Source organism: Lathyrus oleraceus, chromosome 1 (assembly GCF_024323335.1).
Source record: "Lathyrus oleraceus cultivar Zhongwan6 chromosome 1, CAAS_Psat_ZW6_1.0, whole genome shotgun sequence".
In the NCBI taxonomy this organism is placed as follows: Eukaryota; Viridiplantae; Streptophyta; class Magnoliopsida; order Fabales; family Fabaceae; genus Lathyrus; species Lathyrus oleraceus.
Window position 1 is genome coordinate 1,099,050 of NC_066579.1, and position 15,429 is coordinate 1,114,478.

General features: G+C 33.7%; 1 protein-coding gene across 1 annotated transcript; it reads right to left on the reverse strand.

Annotated features, from left to right (window-relative positions):
* Positions 1–3,460: 3,460 nt before the first annotated feature.
* On the reverse strand, positions 3,461–6,830 carry LOC127097492 (trifunctional UDP-glucose 4,6-dehydratase/UDP-4-keto-6-deoxy-D-glucose 3,5-epimerase/UDP-4-keto-L-rhamnose-reductase RHM1). The gene is made up of 3 exons (XM_051036279.1): positions 6,657–6,830; positions 4,309–5,883; positions 3,461–4,204 (listed from the first exon to the last, which is right to left on the reverse strand). The coding sequence occupies exons 1-3, from the start codon at positions 6,813–6,815 to the stop codon at positions 3,758–3,760; spliced, it is 2,181 nt and encodes a 726-aa protein (XP_050892236.1). The 5' UTR covers positions 6,816–6,830; the 3' UTR covers positions 3,461–3,757.
* Between the last annotated feature and the right edge of the window lie 8,599 nt (positions 6,831–15,429).

The window sequence follows — 15,429 nt, forward strand, 5'->3', positions numbered from 1 at the left end:
GCTGAGGGACATGAGTGACCTAGATGGAATTTGCCCATCCTGCATAACAGGATAAATGTCTATGGGCCCAATATTGAACTGGACAAGGATGACACGGTCTATGCCTTGTGTTCAATATAGACATAAGGGCAAAAGGATAATTATACACATAATTATTATCACAGATGGTTTTTTCAGATCACATGACATTTTCGTGTCTTGGGTAGCAGTGATGTGTTGCTAGATACCGCTCACTGTTTATTATATTAAATGCGTGATTTAATATAATTGTCAACGTCACGAAAACCTACAGGGTCACACACAAAGGACGGATTGATGAGAGATAGAGTAACTAAGGAATATCGTAAGGTACGGTACCCTTAAGTGGATTATAGAACATCGTAAGGTACGGTGTACTTGAGTAGAATACGAAATATGGTAAGGTACCATGGGCTTAAGTGATTTTGGGCATATTATAAGATATGAGCCAAAATACACTTAAGTGGGCTTTTAGCGAGAAGCCCACACAAGTGGTTCTATAAATAGAACCCTTGTGCAGAAGCACAAAGTGCGTTTGCATTCTTTTCGTTTTCACTCTCTCTCTCTCTCACTCAAAGCCTTCATTCGTACCAGCTAGCACTGAGATTGAAGGAACCCGTTCGTGTGGACTGAGTAGAGACGTTGTCATCGTTCAACGTTCGTGATCGTTTCGTGGATCTGCATCAAAGGGTTTTGATCGTTGCAAGAGATCTGCACCAAAGGTTTCAACCGTCACAAGAGGTAAATATTCTATCACTGATCATGACCATTCGTAAGGATCTCTAAAGGAGAAATTTTTAATTTCCGCTGCGCTTTGGGTCGCAATTCTCCTTCAATAAGTTCCCTCTGATACATGTTTTCTTTATTATGCAGAAAAAGAAAATCAAATCAAAGGTGTTAGACGATAGGCCTAGATCTAGAGGGGGTGAATATATCTCAAGTTAAAAATTTATTCAAAAATCTGATTTAGAAAAGTTTATGATGCGGAAGCAAGTTTCAAATATTTTCCGAATCCAAAATCGTCTAACCGAACCTTCTATTGAAAATCCCGGATATGTGTCTGAGTACCAATGGTATGATAATAATTCACAAGTTGATTTATCAAGACTTCAAGCACTAAATTGAATACTCTATTATAGTAACGATCTATCTTCAATGACAATAACACGAAATACTAGTTGACACAATTTGTCAAACACTTTGCGTGCAATCAACAAAGTTTGGATATTAGTATAGTGTTTGTAGTTCATAAAAGTCAGTCACTATCAAATGGTATGTGATTACTACAACAACATAATTTAACAAGTAATTCAAAAGTTATTATCCAAACAATGTTCATCAAGAGATCAAAGTCGACAACAATTTGTGAACCGGAATATATATATATATATATATATATATATAATATATATATATATATATATTATATAGAGAGAGAGAGAGAGAGAGAGAGAGAGAGGAGAGAGAGAGAGGGGGGGGGGAGTATGCAAGGATTTGTTTAGGCAGTTCCCCAATCAACCTCGCTATGGGTATGCCCGCCCTCAATTCGAATTCAAATTGAGATATTAATATAATAAATTTAACTTTGCAAATGTATAAATACAAGAGATGAGAAATCAAATCCCACAAACCCTAAGTTTATTCTTGACTCTAGAACCTCCAAAAACCTTGGTTAATCTTGATAAAGTAACTAACCATGTCGCTTCAATTCACCTGTTGTTGTTGCTTCCTTGCAAGGCACCCCTTGTCCCATGGCTTTCACCCAGCTGAATTAATCCTAAGCGCATGATCATGTAACCAACAATGCCACTTTAATTCACCTGTTGTTGCTACTTCCTTGCACGACCTCTTTGTCTCAAAGCTTTCACCCGGCTAAATTAATCCCAAGCGCACACTTGTTGAACCCAAGATTTGTCAACACGATCCACCGTTTCATGCTACTCCCTTGCCGACACACCTAGTCTTAAGGCTTTCACTCGATCAGATCCGAATTGCAAAATCTTGTCAAAAACCTTTAAACCCTAAAGATCTTGAAGGAAAACCCTACCTCGGTTTTCTTATTTGAATCCCTCAAAGATCGCAACCCAATATTCTCGGTACAACAAACCTAATTTGACATTATCAATCCTAATCTAGATGGCATCCAATCAAAAAATGATTATGTGTAGTTTGATTGTGTGTATGCATAGATTGAATTGAAGATGATGAAATGCTTTGAAATCCTGGATTCATGTAGATTTTACTCACTCTAGAAACCTTATTAGAGAATTATGCATGTATGAAGTATTTATATGGATGAATGATTTATGGGAAAAGGAGATGCAAAGAAAGATAGAAAATATGAATTTTTGAAAAAAATATCAGATAAGTCGACCTATATAGGTTATGTGTCGACATGTTCGATGCATAGGTCGACATGTCCAAGGTCATGTGTCGACCTATGACAGTTATGTGCTCCCTATATGTCGACCTAAGACTCAGCCTATGAAACAGAGGCCACAGACTTTAATACAGCAACATACGTGTCGACCTATAGCCAAGAATTTTTTTTCATGGGTCGACCTGTAGTTCTGTGTCGACCTATAGCAAAAAAAAAATTCCATAGGTCGACTTATGGTTATATGTCTCGACATGTATTGCTATTTTTCACAAAAATTGATTTTTCATGCATCTTTGATGCATGAGACTTTTTCCATATTATTTCCAAATACTTTTATGCTTCTTAATACTAAGATGAACATAGAGATTCAGAGGATATCATCCAATATACATTTATGTTAAAGTATCCTAGTTTTGACATCATATAAAACACATCTAACGGAAGTTGCACTCACAAAAGGTTGCAAGAAAGTTAAACTTGAAAGTAAGGAAGTGATAAAACAAGGGTTCTGAAATGCAAAAATTTCAAGGGAATTAGAAGTGATTCACCGCGACCTTTGACTTTGTAGACATAATACAACTTAGTTATGTAGTTAGGATCACATCTTTATCTATTTTGAGACCTATTGGTTATATATTTTGAGATAATTTCATATGCATTTTGAGACCTTTTGGTTATATATTTTGAGACCTATTAGTTATGTATTTTGAGACAAGTTCATATGTATTTTTGGACAAGTTCGTGTCTTTTAGGTTATATGCATTTTGGTTATGTAAATATTTTATTGCAATTTTTGCATTTCTAACTAAATAGTTTAGTCAATTTTAACTAAAAAGATTGTGCAATTCTTGCAAAATTTTCATCTTCGTTCATTAATAAACCTTTACATAGACAAAAATAAAAAATAAAAAATCTCAAACTTACAGGAACGGAAACAAAAAAGATACAGACATTTGATTATTTTATTCAAACACTTATTCATCAAGTAGACATCTTTGATTGCAATTTATGCATTTTAAAACCATCAGACTATACAAGCCTTGTCACAAAAGAAGAGTAAAATAAAAGAATACATGTCTTCCATATTGGATACCAACTTTATTCGTAGCAAGCTTACAGGGCAACAGCCTAAGGATACTCTTAACATAGTACAATAAAAACTATCCAAAGCTGCATAAATCTTTATTTAGAAACCATAACTAACCCAAACTATAATACTTATCAATTATCAGTATCATCCTCTAAACACAATAACAGTATGGAGATAACAATGAAATCATGAGAGTGATAATCTAAGTAGCCAAACACAAAAATTTAGTAGCAAATGATGTCCTGAAATGTGAAATCACATAATATGTTTTAGGCACTTTTCTTGTTTGGCTCAAACACATACTTGATAAGTGATTCTTTGATGGAAAGCAATTCTGGAAACTCATTCTTCAATTTGGATGCATCCATTTCATTGTTGCTTCTGGCAGCAACTATCACCTTGGCTTGTTCTTCAAGTGTGAAGTTAAACCACTTGAAATTTGGATCGATGTAATCCCTGTACATCTCGAGAATCTCGTTGTGGCTCACGGCGCCAGGATTTGTGAAGTTCCAGATGCCTCTTAGGTTCCTCTTAGCCATCTCAATTGAAATAGGAAGAAGTTCATCCAAAATTGTCATGCTGTTTGGAATGTTGACGACTTTGTTGTAACGCGAAATCTTGGTAATGAAATTGCGTGGATTGCTTAAGTCGGATGAAATCGGCATGCGGACTCTGAGAGTGCATACATTGTCATATTCTTTCAAGAGCTCTTCAACCTAAGAAACATTTGTAGATTAATTATTAAGAGATATTCATATTCATAATCAATAATCATAATCATAATGGAAAGGGAATAAAAGTATAAATCTTGTTAACTTACCATAGCCTTAGTTTTGGAATAGAAAGAACCGGTGAAATTAGGCGTGTCTTCCTCCTTAAAACCAATGCCTGAACCTTCTGGATGAGCTTCATCGTACTCGAATATGCACCCGGTAGCATAGTTTATCATCAAAAGGTTATGCTCTCTGCTGACATCGGCCAATGTTAAAGTACCAGCAACGTTGACGCGGATTGTTTCTGTTTTATGAGATTCACACCAATCAACATTAGGTCTTCCGGTAACTCCTGCTGCATTGAAAATATGACTCGGCTTCACATTTTGAATATCAGCCACGAGTGATGAGCGATCCTCAAGGCGCCCTTTTCCATACTCATAAGGAATCCCTTGTTTCTCACACAATTTCCCGAGTAAACCACCAATCCAACCTGTCCTTCCATAGATCAAGAATTTGAGAGGATGTTTTTGCGAGGAGCCAACGTTCTTGGTGGTCGGAACCAACATTCGAGTATTCGTATTTGAGACATATGATGCCGAATTTTCGTCTGCAGATGCATTGAAATGTCTCTCCATACCACCTGGCATCACCAACATCGGATGAGGAAGCAATGCACCACTCACATCACCCCACCAATCGGGATTTTTGATGTACCAATCCATGGTTTTCTTCAAGCCTTCTTCCCAAGTAGTTCTCTCCGACCAACCCAAATTCTTCAGCTTTTGATCATCAAGAAAGTATCTCTGATCATTAAACGGTCTGTTCTCTACAAATTTTATACTAGTCTCTGGATCCTTCGAGAAGAGTCTGCATAAATCGGTGGCTACATCGATAACTCTCCGTTCCTTCTTAGTCCCAATATTGTAAACATGTCCAACCTCTCCCTTGTGAAGGATAACTTCAAAAGCTTCAGCAACATCTTCACAATACAAATAACTCCTTACATTCGAACCATCCCCGTGAATCGGAAGAACTTTGCCTTGTAATGCCAAGAGGATGAACTTTGGAATTAACTTCTCAGGAAACTGATTTGGGCCGTAGACATTGTTTCCACGTGTTGTGATCACTGGTAATCCATACGACCTACCATACGCCATGACGAGCATTTCCGCCCCAGCTTTTGTTGCAGAGTACGGATTCGTCGGAAGTAGCTGAGAAGCCTCGTGGTTTCCAACAACAGCATCCTCATCGGTCTCTCCATAGACCTCATCAGTGCTTACATGGATGAATCTTTTGATCTGTCCAGTTACCTTGCAGGCTTCTAATAAGACATGAGTACCATATATGTTGTTCTTGGTAAACTCAAAACTATTACCAAAAGAGTTGTCAACATGAGTCTGAGCAGCAAAGTGCATAATCGTGTCGATCGCCTCAGTGATGAGAAGGTAGTTAACAAGGTCAGCACTTGCAATGTCCCCCTTCACGAACTTAAAGTTAGGGGACGATTTTGAAGGAATTAGATTCTTCAGATTCGAACAGTAATCGAGTTTGTCGAGAACAACAATTTTGTAGTCGGGATAGTTCCGGATAAGCCGGTTGGCAACATGGGATGCAATGAATCCAGCTGCCCCGGTAATCAAGATATTTTTCGGGGTATGAGTAGTCATATCAAGCAACCTCTACAATAACAAAAATTGCAGACAACAAATACAAATTACAACTGCTGAAAAAAATTGAATCAAAACATTCCCTTTACACTAAATAATCACATAAACTAAAATAAAAACATGACATTCTTCAAAAGCTAATAGTCTCATAATAAACAAAATAACCTTCTACTTCGAAGACCAAAAAAAGTCAAACCTTTTAGCAACATATTTTCACGATCCATTTACAAAAATCAATTCAATATATCATTTACCAGTGAATTACAGTATATAAATCTAACCACTAACCTACTAAACACCGACACATCATCACCGATAATAATTTAAAAAATTAATAAATTAATCATAAACACAAGTGGTAATGTTGGTTTCAGAGGTGTACCGAGCTATTAACACTGAGGAATAAAAAAATGAAAAATTAAAGCTATAATTTTACACTCTCTTTCAATCAACCCAGGCAATGAAAACACACAAAATTTCAAAGCAGTGAATCAAATTCGACACAAAACACTGCAAATGCAATGAAATTTCCCCACAACTCACCCCCTAGCTTAATTCATAACAAATTCAACACAGATCTAATTATTTCACTAGGATCAATCATCATCTTCTAAACCACAACAGATCCAACAAAAACGAGAAGCACCCAGATCACAAAAACTACTCATTAGCATAAATTTCAAATCTTTAAAGAAACAAAATCCAAAAGATCAAATGGGGGCATAACGCATATCAATAAAAACAATTAAAAAAAACAAACAAAGTGGGAGTGCGAAACAACTTACAAATTGGTAAATGAAGAAGAAAAGAAGAAGACGTGAGTTGAGAGAAAGTAGGAAGTGAAGACGAAATCTACGCAGATTTAGATTTGAAGTCTGCACTTTCTTTGTTGTATATATACACGCGCTTGTGTATGAAATCAATATTGAAGATATTAATAACATTAATGATTTTTCAATGCAATTAAGAAAAGCCAGAGAATATGGTGAATGACGTAATTGCCCTCATGAATGATTTTTCAATGCAATTAAGAAAAGCCAGAGAATATGGTGAATGACGTAATTGCCCTCATGAATGATTGCTTTTCTAAATCATTTTGTTGTGATTAGGACAGGCATAATAAATGATTATTACTTGCATTAAAAACATTTATTGCTATATAACGATTTACTATAACCACTACTACCTTTTCCGGTTTTTTTACCGAGATAATCCAATTTTTCGAAAAAATTCCCAAAATAATCCAGTTTTCAGCAAAATTCCCAATCTACCCCACTTTTAGGAGGTGTCTCCAATTGAATTGGCGACTCCTCTTAAAAATTGCAAGGAGGCGCCAATTGGATTGGCTAGGGCAGGTGCCCTAGCCAATCCAATTGGCGCCTATGTGTAATTTTTAAGAGGAGTCGCCAATTCAATTGGCGACACCCTTAAAAAAGGCTCAAATGGAAAAACCTTCAACATGAAAGTTGTAGATATTTTCAAGACAATGAATTTGGACATAAATTTTGCATAATTTGGAATTTTTATGAGAAAGTTATGGGCAGTTGAAGTTGGACTTCTGATTTTTTCAACTGTTATCTGACCTATAATGTCTTGCATTATCGCATGTGTTTCTTTTAGAAATATGAAATTTTGTCCAACATAACATTTGAAGTAGACATCTCAAATTTTGCAATGCACTTGGTCCCACCTCAAAATAATTAGAAATGAGTGAGTTAGGTCCTTGCGAACTTGACCCAAAATTAGGGTTTCTGTCAAAACATGTGTATGTGAATTTTGCCAAAAGGGACCAACTTCAAGCCCTTCTGTTTGAATGATAAAAACCTCAAATGACAAAACCTTTAACATAAAAGTTATAGATCTTTTCAAGATAAAGAATTTGGACTACAATTTTGCATCATTTGCATTTTTGTTTAGAAAGGTATGGGTACCTGAACTTGGACTCTTTGACATTTCAACTGTTATCTGACGTATAATGTTTTGCATTATCCCATGTGTTTCTTTTAGAATTATGAAATTTTGTTCAACATAACATTTGAAGTAGACATCTCAAATTGTGCAATGCACTTGGTCCCACCTCAAAATAATTAAAAATGAGTGAGTTAGGTCCTTGCGAACTTGACCCAAAATTAGGGTTTCTGTCAAAACATGTGTATGTGAATTTTGCCAAAAGGGACCAACTTCAAGCCCTTCTGTTTGAATGATAAAACCCTCAAATGACAAAACCTTCAACATAAAAGTTGTACATCTTTTCAAGACAATGAATTTGGACTAAAATTTTGCATCATTTGCAAATTTTTTTAGAATTTTAGTACCTTTCTCAAAAAAATTGCAAATGATGCAAAATTTTAGTCCAAATTCATTGTCTTGAAAAGATGTACAACTTTTATGTTGAAGGTTTTGTCATTTGAGGGTTTTATCATTCAAACAGAAGGGCTTGAAGTTGGTCCCTTTTGGCAAAATTCACATACACATGTTTTGACAGAAACCCTAATTTTGGGTCAAGTTTGCAAGGACCTAACTCACTCATTTTTAATTATTTTGAGGTGGGACCAAGTGCATTGCAAAATTTGAGATGTCTACTTCAAATATTATGTTGAACAAAATTTCATAATTCTAAAAGAAACACATGGGATAATGCAAAACATTATACGTCAGATAACAGTTGAAATGTCAAAGAGTCCAAGTTCAGGTGCCCATACCTTTCTCAAAAAAATGCAAATGATGCAAAATTTTAGTCCAAATTCTTTATCTTGAAAAGATATACAACTTTTATGTTGAAGGTTTTGTCATTTGAGCTTTTTATCATTCAAACAGAAGGGCTTGAAGTTGGTCCCTTTTGGCAAAATTCACATACACATGTTTTGACAGAAACCCTAATTTTGGGTCAAGTTCGCAAGGACCTAACTCATTCATTTTTAATTATTTTGAGGTGGGACCAAGTGCATTGGAAAATTTAAGATGTCTACTTCAGTTGTTATGTTGGACAAAATTTCATAACTCTAACAGAAACACATGCGATAATACAAAACATTATAGGTCAGATAACAGTTGAAAAAATCAGAAGTCCAACTTCAACTGCCCATAACTTTCTCATAAAAAATCCAAATGATGCAAAATTTATGTCCAAATTCATTGTCTTGAAAAGATCTACAACTTTCATGTTGAAGGTTTTTCCATTTGAGCCTTTTTTAAGGGTGTCGCCAATTGAATTGGCGACTCCTCTTAAAAATTACACATAGGCGCCAATTGGATTGGCTAGGGCACCTGCCCTAGCCAATCCAATTGGCGCCTCCTTGTAATTTTTAAGAGGAGTCGCCAATTCAATTGGAGACACCTCCTAAAAATGGGGTAGATTGGGAATTTTGCTGAAAACTGGGTTATTTTGGGAATTTTTTCGAAAAACTGGGTTATCTCGGTAAAAAAACCACCTTTTCCAAATAATAAGTTATTCTTTTATAAAAGAATTATTTAAAAAACTATAAATTACTTTATAATTTTAGTATTATTTTTTGTCAATTATATCTCTATCATTTATTTAAACTTGTTTATAAATTACTACTACCAGATACATTTATTATATTTTCTTAAGAATGCTATTTAAAGAATCCATAGACAAATATTATCTTGAAAATACAAATTAAAAAAATTTAAAGGTAAAAAAATGATGATTTTAAATTAGTTAGACAATATTTCCAGAACATTTGTTCGTACTTTTCTACATCTAAAATATGCAATGTATGTCTATAACTAAAAATGATGAGAGCATTGTTTTACTCTTATTATTAAAATATTAAAAGTGTATCATAAATTATTTGTATATTAAATTTTTTTATAATATTGTGCTTTTGTGGTAGGAAAAAGAAGAATAAAGTGAGGAATTTAATTTCATCTAATTATCTTAATTTCGTGATTATTTAGTAAATTAAACTTTATCAAGTGTTTTCTTCTATGTTTAGTGGCGAATTCAGAAACTTCTTTGGCGAACGTGAAAAGATAAAAAAATTTAATGATCATTTTTTTTATAAATAACTTAAATATTGTCTATATTTTTAAAAATTTAATGTATTTCTTTATTTTTCAATTTGCTAAATATATTGGAAAATGATAAAAAGGAAGATCTATACCAAAGTCCTAAATTAGAAACTCTCATTAACATTTTTGAATATTTTTTAACAAGTTGAAAAATAAAGAATTATATTAAAATTTTAAAAATATAGTCATTTAAATAGAAAAAGAAAAAGAATATTTTAAAAAATGGATCATACCAAAAAGGAAATTACGATAGTTTGAGAGGGAATACGAGAAAAACCACATTATCACAAAAGCCATCTTATCTGCACAAACATTCAGTGTGGAGCCAGATAAAAAAAATTGGGATAACCGCTAACGTAAAATAAAGATTATAAATAAAATATAAATAATATTTTAAATAAAACATTAAAGTTAAAATAAATATAAAGTTAATTACTAAAAATTTAAATTACATGACTTAAAACTACCTTAAAGTAATGCTTTACGCGTTCCGAGTGACTTGAAATCGTCAATAATTGACTCCGAACTAATGCTTGCACTAATCTCCCTTTCAATATATACTGTCATGTTATCTCCAAGAAACCCATCATCCATCTTGTTTCTCAACTTAGTCTTAATAATTTTCATTGCTGAAAAAGACCTCTTAGTTGTGGCCGTAGAAACGGGAAGAGTCATGATAAGACGAAGTAGTCTATCAATCAAGAAGTAAGTTTCAGCCTGTTCAGATGCAACCAAACATGAACATAGTTCTTGAATAGTTGATAAATTATTCAAGTTTGATGCTTGGCGAGCAACAAATAGAAAATGTTGGAGTTGAAATTGCAAATTATTCTTCTCTTGATCACTAAAATCCATAGGATAATATTTTTCAATTAAAGAACAAATAGTATCAATGCTAAAAGCTTTATATCCATCCTTAGGAGATAAAGAACAAGAAAGAGTTAACAAATCCATTGTCTGCTCACTGAATCTGCTATTCAACTCTTGTAACTGTTTGTCAATGGTAGTGAAAAAGATTTCAACTTTAAAGTAATGTTGAATTGTGACTTGATTCTCTTCAAGACGGGAGCGTCTAAATCTTGTTGTTGAATGAACATCATTAAGATCAGGAATCTCAATACCATGTTTTTCACAAAAAGATACCACTTTAGTAAATAATATATCCCAATCATTTTCTCTCAAACCTTGAATAAGATGTTTTGTTGAACGAACCAAGTTCATAGCATTAACTACATCTTGATTTTTTTTTGTAAGGCTTGACAAAGCATATCTGTTATTCCCATGATTTCTTTCATCAAGTGCAAAAGAAATATAAAATCAAATGCCTTCAAGTAATTGTAACAACTATCTGCATCCCCACGTGTAGCATAACCCCCTCTATCTTTTGCAAATTTTTTTAAAACTAAACAAGTTGCTTCATACATGTTTATCAAGCTAGAAATTGAATCATAATGTGATCCCCAACGAGTATCTCCAGCTCGTTTCAAAGTACCAACTTGATTTGCACCTTTACCAGTTACAATCTCATCAATCTCTAACAAATAAGCAATTTCTTTTAATTGGGCAACTTGTAACTCATCATGACGCTTTGTAGAAGAACAAACAACATTCACAATAAAGATCAGCTTCTCAAAAAATTTATGAACATGTTTGACTTCTCTTGATGATGTAACTAATGCAAGTTGCAATCAATGAGCAAAACAATGAACATAGTATGCATAAGGACAATCCTTCATAAAGAGGGCTTGTAAACCATTCCATTCTCCTCTCATATTGCTAGCACCATCATACCCTTGGCCGCAAATGTTAGAAACATCAAGGTTATGTCGAGAAAGTATATCACATATTGCTTCCTTAAGAGTTAAAGATGTGGTGTCTTTAACATGTGCCACATCAAAAAATCTCTCTTGTATTAAACCAACTTTATCAACAAATCTTAATACAAGAACCATTTGTTCCTTTTTTGACTCATCACGAGCTTCATCAACAACGATACAAAATTTGGAATCACCAATTTCCTCACGAATACTCTTTTTCACCCTACTAGAAAGAATTTGCAAGAGCTCTTTTTGAATTTGATGTGAAGTATACTTGCAAATTTGTGGAGCATTTTCCAACACAACTTTTGCAACTTCATCATTGTAGGATGCTAAAAGTTTCAATAACTCAAGAAAGTTACCTTTATTTCTTGATTTACTACTTTCGTCGTGACCCCTAAAAGCACAAGCTTGTAGTGTTAACCAACGAACAGTGTCAATTGAAGTCTTGAGTCGTAACCGATTATTCATTCTTTGACTTGAACTTTGCACTTGAATAACATTTATAATATGACCATCTTGATTCAACAAGTCTTGACAAGCTTTCATTGCATTGTTGTGTGGTGAGCAAGGATTCTTCCCTATGTGTTTAAGAAAGGAACAATGTTTTCCATTCCTGACTTTCTTCCAATTTCTAAAACCCATAAAAATAAAGACAAGTGATCCGGGACGTCCACTTAGTTTTTTGCTAAAAAGGTAACATGGTAAGCAATATGCGGCATCTTCAGATGGTGAATATTCTAACCATGATGGAAATATGTTAAACCAAGTATGTTGAAACCTTCTCAAATTATCCTCGTTACCGGACAAAGGATAGTTTTCTAAATGAATTTGATATGGACCCCATTTTAGACAAGCTCTTCGTATTGCATCCACTTGATTTTGTGGATATTGCCAAATCGGAGGACGCTTTCCAGGATCGCGTTCCAAAGAATTTTCAAAACCATGATGCTCTTCAATTATTGGATTCTCAAAATCTGTTTTAGATTCGGATGGCGGGATTATAATTTCTTCATCTCTCTCTTCTCTTTCAATTTCACATGATTTCCTTTTGTAAAAAGAATCAATTTTCCTATTATTCATCTTTACTCTTCCTATAATATCATATCAGATCCAAAAATCAATTTAGAGAACATAAAAATTAAAAGAGAAAAAAATTAATAAACTTAATTAATCAACTTTAATCCGTTTTCAAATACCGGTAACTTCACTATTAGAAATTAGCAGCAACAATAATTAAATAAACCTTATTACAGTGTATAATTATATTTGTAAATTACAATGTTATGAATTGGCTTAATAAACCTCATATAGATTATTTTAACACATTAAGAAAGAAGAACCCTAAAAATCTCAAAAACACAAATCAAACAATCACTTTAATTTGTTACTTTTTATAAAAGAAGAATGAATAAAGTTTTTTACCTGTTAGATGCCGATCACTTTAATATGTTCCGATTCCGGTGCCGGTAGCAAACTCATATGAGAAAGAAAGGAAAGGTAAGAGCTTTTTATCTTATCTGTATTTATCCTAACTTTGAATGAAAAATAAAAAATGAAAATTAATTTTAATTTTAATTTAAAATAAAGATGTTTTAGTAATTTAATATATATGAATTAAAAAAAAGTTGAGGGGTGGCCGTGGCCTTCCCACGCCCCCCCCCTCAGTTCCACCACTGCAAACATTTCCTTCACGGAAAATATGGAAAAAAATCACATTAACACTACTCAGACAGTTATCCCATATATTGCGTAATTTCTAAGGAATTATTTCCGGTTTTTTAAATGCCATAATAGCCACTTGAGAATCATTTCCATGGTCAAGATAATTGCGACCACTTCTGCATGAAAGACTGAATTATAGGGAACTTTCGAAGCAAACCCACCCAAGAAATTTGCCATATGATCACGGAAAATAGATCCAACAAACAAGGGAATTATTAATAAATGAATTGTATGTATTAACATTCACCCAAAACAACAAAGACGCCTTCTAAAGAACCAAAGTGATCTTTGGAGCCTTCATTTGTCTTTGCGTAACAAAAAACCTGTGAAGTATATGAAAGTCAGATTGATCACCTGTTGTATACCCAGAAGAAAGTTTGGCACTTGTGAGAGTTATTGTATGAATCTTCATTTTTACATCATGAGTTTTGGCCTAAACATTAGTAAATCTCAGTGTCATCTAGATTGTGTGAAACATATGAGTAATAGTGGTGATCGTGATTTGCTGCACCTCAGAGCTCCAAGATGCTTGACAACTTCCAAAATGGACCAAAGACTAGCATAATCAAAATATATATCCAAAAGATTACCCAGCCAAGACCAGGGCTCCTTAGCATAGTTACAATGCAAAAACATATGTTTTGAGTTTTGTTGCTTTGACATGCAGAGCAAACACGCCGAAACAATAAAACACCCACATTTCTACAAATTTTCATTCATGGTCATTTTCTTATGAATTGCCTTCCAAACCACAAAAGATTTTGAAAAAGGAATAAATTCATACCAAACTTTTACGGGCCAAAAGCTCGAAGAGTGCGGATTCAGGAACTTATAAGCTTGTTTCGAAGAAAAGTGCCCATCTTTAGAGTCTTTCCTAATGAGATGAGTGTCACCCATGGGTTGTTTTAGAATAATTACCGAATAAATAACATCAACTAAATCCATAACACACTCAACTATGACATCGGGAATAATCCAAGAGTAGCTATCAATTATGTCAAAAACTCTGGAGGTAAGATACTTATGTGCCTCCATCGGAATGTTCATAGCATCAATTAGGGGAACACCTAGCCAATTATCTTTCCAATAAGAGATTATATCCCCTTTACCAATCATTTATATAGAATTTTGTCGTATAGTATCCACGTAGCTCCGTATTCCATGTCAGACAGAAGAACTACTAATAATGCGACGAGGTAAGCCATCCTTTAAGAAACGGGATCTACACATGATAACCCAAAGATTATTACTATACAATAACTTCCAAGAAATATGAAGCATTAGAGATCCATTAGTATTATCCAAAGAACGAAACTCCAAACCTCTTGCTTCATATGGTGTACAAACTTTCTTCCATGATACTGTGTAAATCTTACAAGTCAAAACATCTCTACTCCAAACAAAATTTCTAATACAACCATCCAAAATTTTAATAATATTTTTATGCCACCGATAAATATGAAAATAAAAATGAGCATGCCATGAATAATAGAACGAACCAACTAAACACGTCCCATAATAGAGAGAGGTGATCCTTTCTAAGTTCCCAAATCAGTCTTGATTCCATCTGTCAAGCCTAGAAGTGTGCAACTTTGGGTTTTCCCACAAAAATCGGACAACCAAGATACATGAAAGGAATATTACCTCTATTAAAACCAAGCATGGTTGTTGTAACACCCCGATTTAATTTTAAATAGTGATAATATTATTTTACTATTATTATTATTTTTAATTATTTTAATTGGATGTTGGAGTATTTTAAATAATTAATTGAATGTTTTAATTCATCAATTATATTTTATTAGTTTGTTTGGATGATTAAGTTTATTGTAAAATTAGAGATTTGTGTTATTTTAACTAAAGTAGAGTAATATTCAAATTAAAATAAAATGATATAAAATAGAGTTTTAGAAGAAAAAAAGTTAAGAGAGTAGGCGTGTAAGGAGAGCTGAGGGGTGAGAGGAGATTTGAATTAAGTTAA